General features: G+C 46.8%; 1 protein-coding gene across 2 annotated transcripts in view; it reads right to left on the reverse strand.

The window, feature by feature from the left end:
• Positions 1-14,447, reverse strand: part of RHPN1 (rhophilin Rho GTPase binding protein 1) — an 81,017-nt gene that overhangs the window by 31,014 nt on the left and 35,556 nt on the right. For both annotated transcript variants that reach the window (XR_014513223.1, XM_083449034.1), the window contains exons 8-14: positions 13,120-13,307; positions 9,590-9,746; positions 7,136-7,255; positions 5,396-5,590; positions 4,408-4,484; positions 2,187-2,333; positions 604-762 (exon numbers count right to left, since the gene is read on the reverse strand). Coding sequence is in view for 1 of the 2 variants with exons in the window: in XM_083449034.1 (XP_083305160.1) it covers positions 604-762; positions 2,187-2,333; positions 4,408-4,484; positions 5,396-5,590; positions 7,136-7,255; positions 9,590-9,746; positions 13,120-13,307 (1,043 nt within the window). In the remaining variant the exon portion in view is untranslated. The remainder of the gene's footprint in view (positions 1-603; positions 763-2,186; positions 2,334-4,407; positions 4,485-5,395; positions 5,591-7,135; positions 7,256-9,589; positions 9,747-13,119; positions 13,308-14,447) is intronic.

Here is a 14,447-nt window from a genome sequence, read left to right on the forward strand (position 1 = left end):
CCACCCCCATCATCCAGCCTGGACACTGAGGTCCAGTGCTGAGGGCGTTCTGGTGGTTCCCTTACTGTGAGAAGTGAGGTTACAGGGAACCAGGCAGAGGGCCTTCTCGGTAGTGGCACCTGCCCTGTGGAACGCCCTCCCAGCAGATGTCAAGGCAATAAATAACTATTCTACTTTTAAAAGACATCTGAAGGCGGCCCTGTTTATGGCAGTTTTTAATGTCTGATGCTGTATTGTTTTTAATATTCAGTTGGAAGCTGCCCAGAGTGGCTGGGGAAACTCAGCCAGATGGGCGGGGTATAAATAATAAAATATTATTATTATTAAGGTACCACTGATCTAAGTGATGCCTCCTGCTGTCCCCTGAGCAATCCTAAGAGAATTGTAGAGTGGGAAGGGGACTCCAAGTGTCATCTAGTCCAACCCCCCCCCCCCCCGCAATGCAGGAATCTCAACACGTAGGTCCCCCATCCAATCCGAAACCAGACCAGACCCTGCTTAGCTTTGCAAATGTGCCAGCAGTTTTAGTGCTGCGCCACTAGGAGGACTACCCTGACCCCCCTCCAATGGGCCTTTGCTCATCCCAGCCCCCACCCTGCTTACCACGCTCTGCCCTTCGGAGTACTGCAGGGTGATGACGCCGACATCCGCTCCCTCGTCCCCGGCCACCTTCAGGAGTTGCACCACCTCTGCATGCTTGGACCACTTGCAGTCCTTGCCGTTGATGGAGATGATGTACTCGCCTTCCTTCAGGCCGGCGTCCTGGAAACCCAGCAAGGAGAGGTGAGGCCCAGGGAAGCTGGGAAGCCCCCCGCAGAACAGGTAAGAGGGAGGGGAAGGGGCATGGAGACCTTCAGGAACCCCAAGGCTGCGAGGGATTTCGTGCAAAGAGATGCGTCTATGGAGAGGAGTTCACTCCTGGTTTTAACTCCACAGAAAACTAACTTACCAGCCTTACGAGACTGCAGAAGTAGCTTACCAGCTAACATCCTCACTGCGTCTGTGAAACTCACTGCCACTGGAACAGAAAAACACCAGCCACGAAGGCAAAAACCCCTGGCCGTCTAGTTGTGCAAAACGTGAGTCAGCTCCTCCTGAAATTTACCTCGGGAAATGGGCAACACTACCAAGCATTCAGCTTACTGTATTTTTCACTCTATAAGACATACTTTTCCCCTCCTAAAAAGGGGGAATGTCTGTGCGTCTTATGGAGTGAATGCAGACGGGAGGCTCTGCTCAGCGTTCCCTTTAAAGAGCTGAGGGGAAAAGCCCCCAAGAGCCGCACACACGCTCCACGCGGCTCTTTAAAGGGAGTGCGGCTCTTGGGGGAAGCCTTCCTCCCGCTGCCCTCAAGAGGCTTCACGTGGCTATCCCATAAGCCAGGACAGCAAGCGGGATTGTGTAATAAAAACATTATTTCCTAGGGAGAAAATCCCAATGCATTACGGACTCTCTCTCTCTCTCTGGCTACACTTCTAGATATTTTCTCTGCGTACTGAACCGATTTGTACATTCAGGCCTTCTTATAGTGACCTTATGGGATAAATCGTTCAGGTGCGGGGAGCTGAAGGTTCCTCCAACGAGGGTTCGCATAGAAGGGCCTGCGTGCGCAGTGGAACCTCGGTTTTCGAGCATCTTGGAAGTAGAACATTTTGGAACCCAAACACCGAAAACCCGGAAGTAATTGCTTCCGTTTTCAAATGCGCCTCGGAAGTCAAATGGCGAGAAGTGAGGTTACAGGGAACCAAACAGAGGGCCTTCTCGGTGGTGGTGCCCTCCCTGTGGAACGCCCTCCCTTCAGATGTGAAGGAAATAAGCAGCTATCTTATCTTTAAAAGACATCTGAAGGCAGCCCTGTTTAGGGAAGTTTTTAATACTTAATGCTGTATTGTTTTTAACACTCGATTGGGAGCTGCCCAGAGTGGCTGGGGAAACTCAGCCAGATGGGCGGGGTATAAATAATAAATTATTATTATTATTATTATTATTATTATTATTATTATTTCTCAATTTTCACCATTGAAATTGCTGACAGCCCTTTGCGCCTCGGTTGTCAAACGTTTCAGAAGTCAAACAGTCTTCCGGAACGGATTATGTTTGGCAACCAAGGTTCCACTGCATAGGGCAGCTTCCCACACGGTGAGCAAGGCACCCCGCGTTCCAAACTGCCAAGACCAGCCACTTACTGCCGCACAGCCTCCAGCGATGACTCCAGCGATGAGCACCGGGGAATCCCCTCGGAGGGTGAACCCAAAGCCGTTCTCGCCTCGCACCAGGCGCACCGTCCTCGGGGGAAGCCACTTGTTCTTGGCAGAGAAAACCGACAGTGGGCCCTGCAGGAGGCAGATGGAATTAATTAAATAATAATAATAATAATAATAATAATAATAATAATAATAATAATAATAATAATATATTTATACCCTGCCCATCTGGCTGGGTTTCTCCAGCCACTCTGGGCAGCTTCCAACAGAATATTAAAATACAGTAACATATTAAACATTAAAAGCTTCCCTAAAGAGGGCTGCCTTCAGATGTCTTCTAAAAGTCTGGTAGTTGTTCTTCTCTTTGACATCTGGTGGGAGGGCATTCCACAGGGTGGGTGCCACCACCGAGAAGGCCCTCTGCCTGGTTCCCTGTAACTTTGCTTCTCGCAATGAGGGAACCACCAGAAGGCCCTTGGAGCTGGACCTCAGTGTCCGGGCTGAACGATGAGGGTGGAGACGCTCCTTCAGGTATACTGGGCCGAGGCCGTTTAGGGCTTTAAAGGTCAGCACCAACACTTTGAATTGGGCTCGGAAACGTACTGGGAGTACTGCAGGAGAGAGACTTCCAGGGCTGGGGGCGCATTTCGCATCCCCGAAATGCATGCGCCTGCCTGGCGCCAAGAACTTCAGAGCAGCCCCCATGGAGCAGAGAATTAGCATCCAGTTCCCAGGGGGGCCAGAGAGATGCCTCTGTGGGGAGCCTGAAAACATTCTCCCCACTCGGGGTTCCCAGAAACTGACACTCGGAGATGTACCACCTCTGCTGCACGGCAGTGGCTCGTGGGATCGTCCTTTTGGTAGGGACAAATCCCTCGCCCTGCAGACGAGTGTGCTCTGAATTTCAGACCGGACTACTGCAATCTGCTCTATGTGGGACTGCAAAGAAGTTTGGGTGTTGTTTTTAGTCTTTGTTAAATTTATGTGTTGCTCCTCATTCAAGCACCACAGGAAAATTTACAGCATAAAACCACAAAAATATATAACATAATCATAAACAAAACAATAACCCCCAAAGCCCATTATTATTATTATTATTATTATTATTACTACTACTACTACTACTACAGTCATACCTCGGGTTACAGACACTTCCAGTTGCGCACTGCGCTGGTCCCGAAAGTACCGGAATGGGTTACTTCCGGGTTTCAGCGCTTGCACATGCGCAGAAGTGCTGAATTGCGCTTTGCGCATGAGCCGAAGTGCCAAATTGCGACCCGTGCGTGCACAGACAAGGGGGTTGCGAACGTGCCTCCTGCATGGGCCACGTTCGCAACCCGAGTGTCCACTGCATTCCGCAAACATGGAGCCACCACCAAAAAGGCCCGTTCTCACACTGCCACCCTCCAGACCTCTCATGGAGGAGGCGCAGGGAGAAGGGTCTGAGATGATGATCTCAGGGTCCGGGGCCGTTCATATTTGGATAGGCAGTCCTTGGGGGTCTTGCGCTCCTGAGCCATTTATAGTCAAAACCAGCACTTGGGCCTGGAAACTAATTGGTAGCCAGCGCAGTTGGACCAGGATCGGTGTAATATGCTCAAACCGTCTTGCTGTCAGGTGAGCAACCTGGCTGCCGAATTCTGCACCAGCAGAAGTTTCCGAACCGTCTTCAGAGGCAGCCCCATGCATAATGCTGGCCCATTTCACTGTGTGACATGGAGTGCTATAGCATTACAAGGGAGGGACAAAATGGGGAAGACAGGAGGGCGGACCTCTGGGATCTGTTGGCAATGGATCCACTCTACTCTACCATTGCCGCTCACTTCAAAACCTAGAATCATAGAATCATAGAGTTGGAAGAGACCACAAGGGCCATCGAGTCCAACCCCCTGCCAAGCAGGAAACACCATCAGAGCACTCCTGACATATGGTTGTCAAGCCTCTGCTTAAAGACCTCCAAAGGAGGAGACTCCACCACACTCCTTGGCAGCAAATTCCACTGTCGAACAGCTCTTACTGTCAGGAAGTTCTTCCTAATGTTGAGGTGGAATCTTCTTTCTTGTAGTTTGGAACCATTGCTCCGTGTCCGCTTCTCTGGAGCAGCAGAAAACAACCTTTCTCCCTCCTCTAGGTGACATCCTTTTATATATTTGAACATGGCTATCATATCACCCTGGCCTCATCCAGGCCCTGTGGTACGTACCAGCCGATGGAAGATGTCTGTGACTTTCACCTTGGAAAAGTTGGGAGATTTGATTTCCGGCCTCTGGTGAGTTTTTGCTAAAAGAGAGAGAGAGAGAGGGAGAAAAACAAGGCTGAGAAAGAGGAGGGGCACAGGAAGTGGTGCTTTGAACCAGCCTTTGTCAACCAGAATTTTTGGGACTACAACTCCCATCAGCGTGTGTTGGCTGTGGCTGATGGGACTTGTAGTCCAAAACATCTAGAACGTACCAGGTTGGGGGAAGCCTACTTTTAAACCACTGCAGAAATATATCAGTACGTATCGCTTCTGGAGCTGGATCCCTAAGGACTGCAAGTAGAAATAATTCGAGGGAAAGCATGTATTCCGCAGAAACCCAGCGTTTTACTCTGGACACACAGAATCCAGCATCCCTTCAGCTGTCTCTTCCTTTCCTTGGGAATGTTTCTAAGTCCTTAAGCCTGCTAAGAGATCTCTTTTGATGACCCATGGCAAAATCTCCGAGTCCAGAAGGGAAGCTCCCTAGAATTCCCCCTCTGCTCAGAAGACAGGGAGTCACAGACCTATAAAGCATTTTTAAAACATTGTGCGTTGATGCTGTAATAACCTTGCCTTGGGACTTTGGGGTGAAGGGCAGGTAATTCATAACCCCAAGGGGTCTTGATCAGGAAGACCAAAATTTCAATAAGGAATGGGGGAAATATATCATTCACCTGAAAAAAATCATTGTAAACAATTACAATTAATAGTAGGATTGGAATGACGCTCGTAGTTAAAAGCTGTGGTGTTTTTTTTGGAGATTTAATAAAATTGGACGAACAGAGAAGATGCAGGAGAAAAAGTTAACGTAAGGAAACTTATGGAAATTGTTTTATTTGTTTACTTGATGGTAAATCTGAAAATTTAATTATTCGTATTATTATTAATCACAAGGAGTCTGGATTTTTTAAAAAAATGCTTTGTGCATTTGTGCCTAATCTTGCTCACTTACGGTGGATGTCGGGGGCGTCCGCCGTCTCGAAGAAGTCTTCCTCGTGGTCGATCTCCGAGTACTTGCCGAGCGAGCGCTTGTGGGCGAAGCAGAGGACCTCCTGGAGGATGTCCATCTTCCTCAAGATCTTGCACAGGCTGTGGATCCTCATGGCTTCCTCGTGCCTCATGATGGCCTTTCTGAGGTGAGCCTTGCCTACAAACACACCCAACAAATATATACAGTGGTGCCCCGCAAGACGAATGCCTCGCAAGACGGAAAACCCGCTAGACGAAAGGGTTTTCCGTTTTGGAGGTGCTTCGCAGAACGAATTTGCTATGGGCTTGCTTCGCAAGACGAAAATGCCTTGCGATTCCTGGGGTTTCCCCCCCTCCCCCCCTTTTCCCCAAGCCCCTAAGCCGCTTAACAGCTGTTCGCTAAGCCGCTTAACAGCTAATCGCTAAGCCGCTTAACAGCTGATCTAAGCCGCTTATCAGCTGATCTAAGCCGCTAATAGCCTTTTAGCAGCTAATCCGCTAATCCCTTAAACCTTTAATAGCCGCTAATAGCCTTTTAGCAGCTAATCCGCTAATCCCTTAAGCCTTTAATAGCCGCTAAACCGCTAATAGCGCTAATCCGCTAATGGGCTTGCTTCGCAAGACGAAAAAAACCGCAAGACGAAGAGACTTGCAGAACAGATTCTTTTTGTCTTGCGAGGCACCACTGTACTGTATTTTTTGCTCTATAAGACACACTTTTTTCCTCCTAAAATGTAAGGGGAAATGTCTGTGCATCTTATGGAGCGAATGCACTTGGCGGCAGAGGGATCCCTCGGCTACCGCTGCAGTTGCGAGCTGAGGGATGCCTCCGCAGCCGGAGTCACGGCTCCCGTCCATTGCTCGCTGTGAAGGCAGCAGAGCAAGAGGCGCTGCGCAGCTATCGCTCTTGCTCTGCTGGCTTCAGCGATAGCTACGCAGCGGCTTTTGCTCTGCTGGCTTCATAGCGAAGAGGGTGGAGGGATGGATGGGAGCCTGCCTCGCTGTAAAGAAAGCAAAGCACCTGTCCCGGTGTCTCCTCCTCCTCTTTTACAGCGAGGTGGGAGGAGGAATGGGCAAGCGAAGTGAGAGCTGCGCAAAGTGAGACAGAAGCCATATAAGCGGTTCTCGCTTTGCTTGCTTTACATGCTCTGCGCAGAATTTCCCCCCCTTGCTTTCCCCCTCTAAAATCTAGGTGCGTCTTATGGAGCATAAAATACGGTAACTATGTGCAAAGGCAAGGTAAGCTCTGCGGCTGGATCAGGCAAAGGCCAGCTCAGGCTGTTTGGAACAGGACAGCAAAACATCTGGAAGCCCTGGGCCCATAACCTGACGTGCCAGTGTAAATGAATAAAGCAGAGTTTTTAAGTGAAAGAGTAAGAGCTTTACTGAGTTAAAATAAACTTCATAAACGACATGGTTCCAAACAGTTTGAGATTACATACTGCTCACAACTGAGGCAGACGGATTCTGACCGAAATCTTACAGAGAGCACAAAGAGAAACTGGCTGCTAAGTCACATGTCAGAGTGACTCAACAGTTAGCAGTTGGGCCTGGATAACTTTAGTAGGACCAAATGATTGTGCAGCCCCAGCACTTCCCAGCCTGCTATGCTGCTTTGGCTCTCATGTGTCTTTGTCACGTGACACCAGGTTGGCCAAGGATGCTCTAAGCCAGTAACAGCCAGGGGACGGAGGATGGAGGGATTCTGGGAATGGGGACTTACCCAGCTTCCTTCGCTCTTCTTGGTCCTGCAAGAGCAGCCGGACGTCTGGGCCCTGTGGCGGCGTGACGTGGAACTGGAGGAAAGCTTTCTCGTGCTCCGGGAGATCCGCGTCGGACGCAGCTGCAGGAAAAAGACCAGGGAAAGGCTGACTTGGCAAGCGATGGAAAGATCAGGAGGCTCCAAAAATAATAGATTGGCAAATTAAATTACAGGAATTTGTGGAGATGGCTCCATTGACCAGCAAACTCAGAGGAAACTCAAAGCAAAAATTTGCGAAAAATTGGGATGGTTATAGAAGATACATTCAAAAATACAATGATAGTTTTGACTCCGTGCTAGCATTCGAGTGACAAAGGAATAAAAGGAGGTGGACAATAATTAAGGATTTGTTATATTTTCTGAATGTATTAGAAAGTCTATATAGAAAGGTTTATTGTTTTGTGTACATTCAGTTGTAAGATAAAACATATGCGAAGGGACTTGACAGGAAGTCAAAACTGAAGAAAAGTTTCTGTAAGATAAAAGGCGGAAAATATTTATTTTCATTATTATCATTATAATTTTTGTGTTTGTGGGTGTGTGTTTTGTATGGAATGTTTGGAAATAAGACGGTAAATAACAAACAAAATATTGATGTATTTAATTTTTATTTCTCAATTATATTTTGTGGTAGTATGGTTGTAATGTTTTCTGTAACATAAATTCATTCAATTAAAATTTTTTTTTTTGAAAAAGGAAAAGGCTTACATGGGAGGAATCACAGAAGCGTAGCATTGGAAGGGACCCCGTCGCGGGGATTCGAACCGCCGACCTTCCGATCGGCAAGCCGTAGGCTCTGTGGTTTAACCCATAGCACCACCCACGTCCCTTTTTACTCAGACTAGGCTCATTTAAATGAATGAGTGTGGCAGAGATAGGTCCATTAATTTCAATGGGTCTACTTTGAATGAAACTTAGTTGAATGCTAGCCATGGATGACTTACACTGACTTATAGGTTTAATTTAAGATGGCTGTGCTGTACTGCTTGCTTAACTCGAGCTGACGGAGGTTTTCGTTGTTTCCCTCCCCCTCACACTTTTTCTCCCTTTTCCTTCCCTTGTTCAATTTGCTATTTTCCAAAAAGATGAAGAAAAGCAGCAAGCCGCAAGGCAAGACACGCCAGACTACTCGAAACCCAGCTGGTTTCTAAACATTGCCCAATTCTCCGGGCAATCGCCGCTTGCCAAGTCTCTAGTCCTGAGCGTGGCAGAGACCACATGACCCAAGTCCTTGTGAGACGCGAAGCAGACCGACTATCGCCCTGAAGATGTAATCTCCTCCGCATTTATTATCATTCGCCGGCCAAAGCCACAGCTAATCTGCTTACGTTAGGAATGAACTTTGGGATTAGGGCCGCTCAAAGCGCCAGGAGGAGACAGTGAAGCGCTAAGGAAGCTCAACTAAGCATCTTCCTCCCTGCTCTGAAAACAACACCTTGGAATCAGCCGCCGCTGCCCTAAGCCCATTATGGGCTGGCATCAGAGGAGGCACGTGCCAGCCTGGCTTGGGGCTCAGCCTGGCAAGGAGTTTGCTGACAGGCTGCCGAGCCAGTCAGAGGCCGTTTTCCTCCAGAGATGCACAAAATGGGGGAGAAGCAGTGAAGCCAAGACCACACTGATTTCAGATCCAAATCAGCTGCCAGACTGGTCCGATTCAAAATCCAGGCCAGATCTACTCAGAAAAGCACCCAGGTTCAGAGGATGCCCACTCTACGTGGGGCTGCCCTTGAGACTGACCCAGAAACTCCAGGGGGGGAAAATTGCAGTGGCGAGACTCCTTATGGGGTCCTCGCCACGGGATCACATTCACCGGGTGCTATACCAGCTGCACTGGCTCCCGGTGGAGTACAGGATCAGATTCAAGGTGCTGGTTTTAACCTTCAGAGCCCTATACGGCCTAGGACCCTTGTACCTACGGGACCGCCTCTCCCGGTATGTCCCACGGAGGATCTTACGGAGGATCAAATAAAAACATCTTGGAGATCCCGGGCCACAGAGAGGTTAGGCTGGCCTCAACCAGAGCCAGGGCTTTTTCGGCTGTGGCCCTGATCTGGTGGAACGCTCTGTCACAAGAGACTAGGGCCGTGCAGGACTTGACATCTTTCCGCAGGGCCTGCAAGACGGAGCTGTTCCACCAGGCCTTTGGCCAAGGTACAATCTGACCTCCTCCTTTGGTAATCCTCACAGAACTCTAGCCCAATGGTTGCCATTAATCTGATTTGAACTGAATTTATAATGAAATGATTTTAGAATGTTGTATTATTTTACTGTTGCTAGCCACTCTGAGCCTGGCTTTGGCTGGGGAGGTCGGGATATAAATTATTATTATTATTATTATTATTATTATTAATTGTGCTTGGGGGCAGAGGGAGAGATTGAGGGCGGGGGCACGGAAGAGCCAAAGGGGATACTCACGGGGGCAGTCGCAAAGAGCCATGGCAGCGTAGCAGTGAGACAGAGCCTTGAAGTGCTCAGATTTGACGTGAACCATCGTGGTCCACGAAAACGGGACGTAATCCTTCACGTGGGGCTGGGTCATTGTCTGATACACCAAGGAGTAGACCTCTTCCACCTGCAAATGTCAAGGACAGGTACAAGGTGGTAACACAGGCATGGCAAAGATTATTTCACACTCACCCACCCAATGGCAGGTGGCTACGAGGGGAAACTCCAGCTGTTTATTCGAGCATCCGTCCCGATTCGCATGCACAACACAGAGGCTGTATACAGAGAGTCTGCCATCATTTGACTGCAGGGAGATCGACACGACCACAAGCACCAGGGTGGATAAAAATCAGTGGTATTTTTATTTTATTTTATTTAAATCAGATTTTTTAAATTTTAAACTGGATTTTTAAAATAAAATGCTTTTGGAAGAAAAACCTTTCTAAAGATTTTCTATTTAAGTTCTATAATAGTCCAAAATCCATCAGGAAAGAAGAATTTGCTTTAAGCTTTCCATGTGTGCCAAAACTCAGGTTTTGGGTTTTTTTTATTGTTTAACCACATCAGTTAACAAACATGGATACATATGAAATAATGTTATTGTTCTAGTTAAATAAATGGTTTAAATTGTTATTAAGGGAATTGTTGTTTTTCTCCTCTCAATAAAGCACAGCAGAAAAGGTGTCCAAATATAAACAGTCAACTTATTAAACCTCACAATCATTATGTATGTATTTCTAATAGTATAACGATATCAGGAATTTTTGATATAACTGTAAAAACTACTCTGGAAATTTATTATTTCCAAAAATGAAACCTTCATCTGGTTGTAAATATTAAGATTATACCAGCAAGGATTAGTCCTTCTGTAAAAAAATAAATTTGAATCAAAGTCTTACTGACTAGTGATTTAAATAGATTTGATTTAAATCAAATCCACCCTGACAGGCACCCATCAAAATTTGTTTGCAGGCAGGTTCTGCGAGAACAAGCTCCCGCCGTCATATGTCTGCAGGGAGGTTATGCAGCGATGAGCAGCCATTGCGATTTGTTAGCAGTCATTTGGCCATGTCTCTCTGTTGCAATTTGCCTGCACGGAGGTTACACATCAATGAGTGCCCATCATAGTTAGTTGGTGAGAGAATATACGACAAGGAGCACCCGCTGTAATTTGTTTGACGAGATATATACCACAATGACGATTCTCTCCTTTACGACCTCTTAAGTGATAATGTAATTTGCAATTTATCATTGATTTGTAGGAGAAAACTGAACTTGATAGGGCTTAATCTAACTGACTTTGAAAATTCTGACCCCTAAGATATTTGGGAAATCATCAGGAAGAATCTTACAGAAAAAAGTGTTCTCTCCACTCTCGAAGTTGCAAAACACAGCACTTGCTCTCCTGTCTATTTAAATCTCCCTTTGTGTAGAGATTTTCAAAAGGGATACATGACAAATCTGAAGAATCATGAATTCTGCAGGCTGTTTATGTTAGGCAGATTTAATATGTTTCCCTCAATGATAGTAAGAGGAAGATATTTAGCTCTCCCAGAATCAGAGCGTCTCTCTGTAAATGTAGTAAATAGGAACCTGATACTTTGGAGCATATTTTCTTTTCTTGTGATTTTGGCATTTATGCCATTATTAGAGGCCTTACAATAGGCTCAATTCTATGCCACCAACGGTTCAGGACCTGCTTTCGGATAGGAATGATTAAATTACTTTAATAGTGGCTGAATTTTTGAGTGTTGTCCATGTAGAAAGACTGGGCCATTCTAAAGAGATTTAGTGGTTCTTAATTGATTGGTGATGTGGTAATGTTGTATTGTATTATTTCTGCAAACTGATTTTCTCTGGAGTTGTAGATCTGACTGGGACAAACCTTGTTATGTTGAGCTCGTATTTTGCACAACTTGTATACGGTGTCTGTTTGATAATGTGTGGTTTGCTATGCCTAATAGATATTTGATTTGATTTACCACAATGACAGTTCACAGTAATTTGCTTGCAGGGCATGTCTTTCCCAACTTTCCTAGCCACAAAAGTCCCCAACCTCTCCAAAGGCTGCTGTGGAGGCCAGAACCAGTCTGGGAAGCTGCTGAGTCACTTCTGTGCTCCGTGAATCAGATCCTAACCCTGTCACAGCTCATACGATGTTAGTTTTGCCTTCCAAACACAGAATCCGAGCTGAACCTTCTGGGCACAGATCGGAACGTCCTGGAAGGGTTGAGGGGTGTGTGACTGGCTGGCTAGAACTCTGAACAGGAACCAACCCACGCTGCAACACTCTGTTGCAGTTGCAGCTTGCAATGTTTAATGGATGCATTTATCAAACTTTTTTTTTTCTGGGCGGCCTTTCACTCCGAAAGGAAAGTCACCAGTGAGGCAGATTCAGGAAGTACTATCTAACTGGGACACAGTTTTAACTTTGAAACCCACATCACTCTCTTCCGGGCTCAAAATGTTACCTGTCAACTGGCAGTTTCTTTTGATATTTATGTGTCGCCACCTTTACAGAACACTGATTTCTAAAAGATGTCTAATTCAAGAGCCACACTTCTGAAAAGAATGTATTTTAAAGCTAGGAAAGCAGGTGTATGTGAATTCATTCATCAGACGGAACAGAAGTTATTTTGGAAATTGCTGGACCTCTTTGTTACCGTAGTAAAAAGGTAAAGGGAGCCCTGACCATTAGGTCCAGTTGTGGCCGACTCTGGGGTTGCGGCGCTCATCTTGCTATATTGGCCGAGGGAGCCGGCGTACAGCTTCCGGGTCATGTGGCCAGCATGACTAAGCCACTTCTGGTGAACCAGAGCAGAGCACGGAAACACCGTTTACCTTCCCGCCGGAGCGGGACCTATTTATCTACTTGCACTTTGACGTGCTTTCGAACTGCTAGGTTGGCGGCAGCAGGGACCGAGCAACGGGAGCTCACCCCATCGCGGGGATTCGAACCGCCGACCTTCTGATCGGCAAGTCCTAGGCTCTGTGGTTTAACCCACAGCGCCACCCGCGTCCCTTTGTTCCCGTAGTACTCATCTGTTATTTTTAAGTATTGTGGCACAGCAATTCAGTAACTTTATTTTCCATCCGCTTTTGCCATTTGTGCTTGTACCAGCTTCTGAAACAAACAAGTCTTAGCCGAGAAAAGAAAAGAAAAGAAGTACTATCTCAAAGCAGGGGTTTAGTTTAAAAGGTTCTATGCATGAACGAAAACATGCATCTCCAAACCCCGGGAACTGCTCTGTGCTTGCAGATCAAGAGCATGCTCAGCACTCCCAGAGCCCATGTGCAAGGTGGAGAGCTTCAATGCTCTTTCCACACTAAGCGCCCCAGGCAAACCTAGCATGGAAAGAGCTTTTCAGCTCCCCCAAATGCTGGAAACGGAAATCCCCGGTCCTCCCCCCCCCCCCGCAAACTGGCCTAGATTCCAGCCCACTTGTTGTGCCCTTTCTAGCGCCAGCTCCCCGCGAGAGGCATGCACACGGATTCTGTACCCTGGCGGCTTCCTGGGCGAGCTGCAGGCAGGCGAGGAAGTCGCTCTGGGCTCCGAGCAGAATGACCTTCTCGAAGACGCACTCCTGCACCTGGGCAATCATCAGGCGCACCAGCATGTTCAGAGAGGCTGCGCTCATGTCCAGGCTGGGGGCGTTGGAGAAGTTCTCCTTCAGGTAGTTGAAGGCACCTGCAAAAGGGGGGGGGGGGAGAAAGAGCAACATCCCCGAAGTGAGATGGGGCTGCCCCACTTAGAACCATAAGTAACCAAACAATTAAACTCCTGCGTTGCAAACAATTTATCAGTAATATCCAAGGCAACACGATGACCAAGTACAAGAATGCAATCTCAATATAAACTCTTTATAGGTGCTGCTTTTGACCTTTAAAGCCCTTCACGGCCTAGGACCCTCGTACCTACGGGACCGCCTCTCCTGGTATGCCCCACGGAGAGCCTCAAGGTCCATAAATAGCAACACCCTAGAGGTCCCATGCCCTAAGGAAGTTAGATTAGCTTCAACCAGAGCCAGGGCCTTTTCAACACTGGCCCCTGCCTGGTGGAACGCTCTGCCTCATGAGACCAGGGCCCTGCAGGATCTGATTTCTTTCCGCAGGGCCTGTAAGACAGAGTAGTTCCGCCTGGTCTTTGGCTTGGAGCAAATTTGATTCCCTCCCTCCCTCTCTTTCTTTTTTCTTTTCCTTCTCCGCCTGCGATGAGGCTACAATTTAATATTTTAATGTTCCATTATTTTAATGTTGTATTTTACTTTTGTTTTTAAGTTGTAATCATTCATCTTGTTTTTATTATTGCTTGTAAGCCGCTCTGAGCCCGGCCTTGGCTGGGGAGGGCGGGGTATAAATAAAAAATTATTATTATTATTATTATTATTATTATTATTATTATTATTATTATTATTATTATTATTTATATAATCTATACAGAGCATTGAACACTATGAAATATATGAAATGCACTCTCTGCAAAACCAAATAAACAGAAAGTCTCTGGAAGTCACAAAATATGCACTCTTGATGGATTCTCTTGAAAACAGAACCAAATGAAAGTCTTATAAGTCTCTGAAAGTCTTTGTAGACTATGCAAATCTCTGAAAGAGTGAATATTCACTACATCTGTTTGCAGACTACTTTGGCAGCGTTGGACGCCATAAACAAAGCTTTACAGACTGTTTTCACCAGATAAGAATCTGACCCATTGCTTCTTTCAGAGACTTGCATAGTCTACAAAGACTTTCAGAGACAACAGGATACCTGATGCATTGTAATACTTACTTCCACTATCGGCAAATGTTAACCTCCACTATTCCCCCCA

Source organism: Podarcis tiliguerta, assembly GCF_965153285.1.
Source record: "Podarcis tiliguerta genome assembly, chromosome: 7".
Taxonomy (NCBI): Eukaryota; Metazoa; Chordata; class Lepidosauria; order Squamata; family Lacertidae; genus Podarcis; species Podarcis tiliguerta.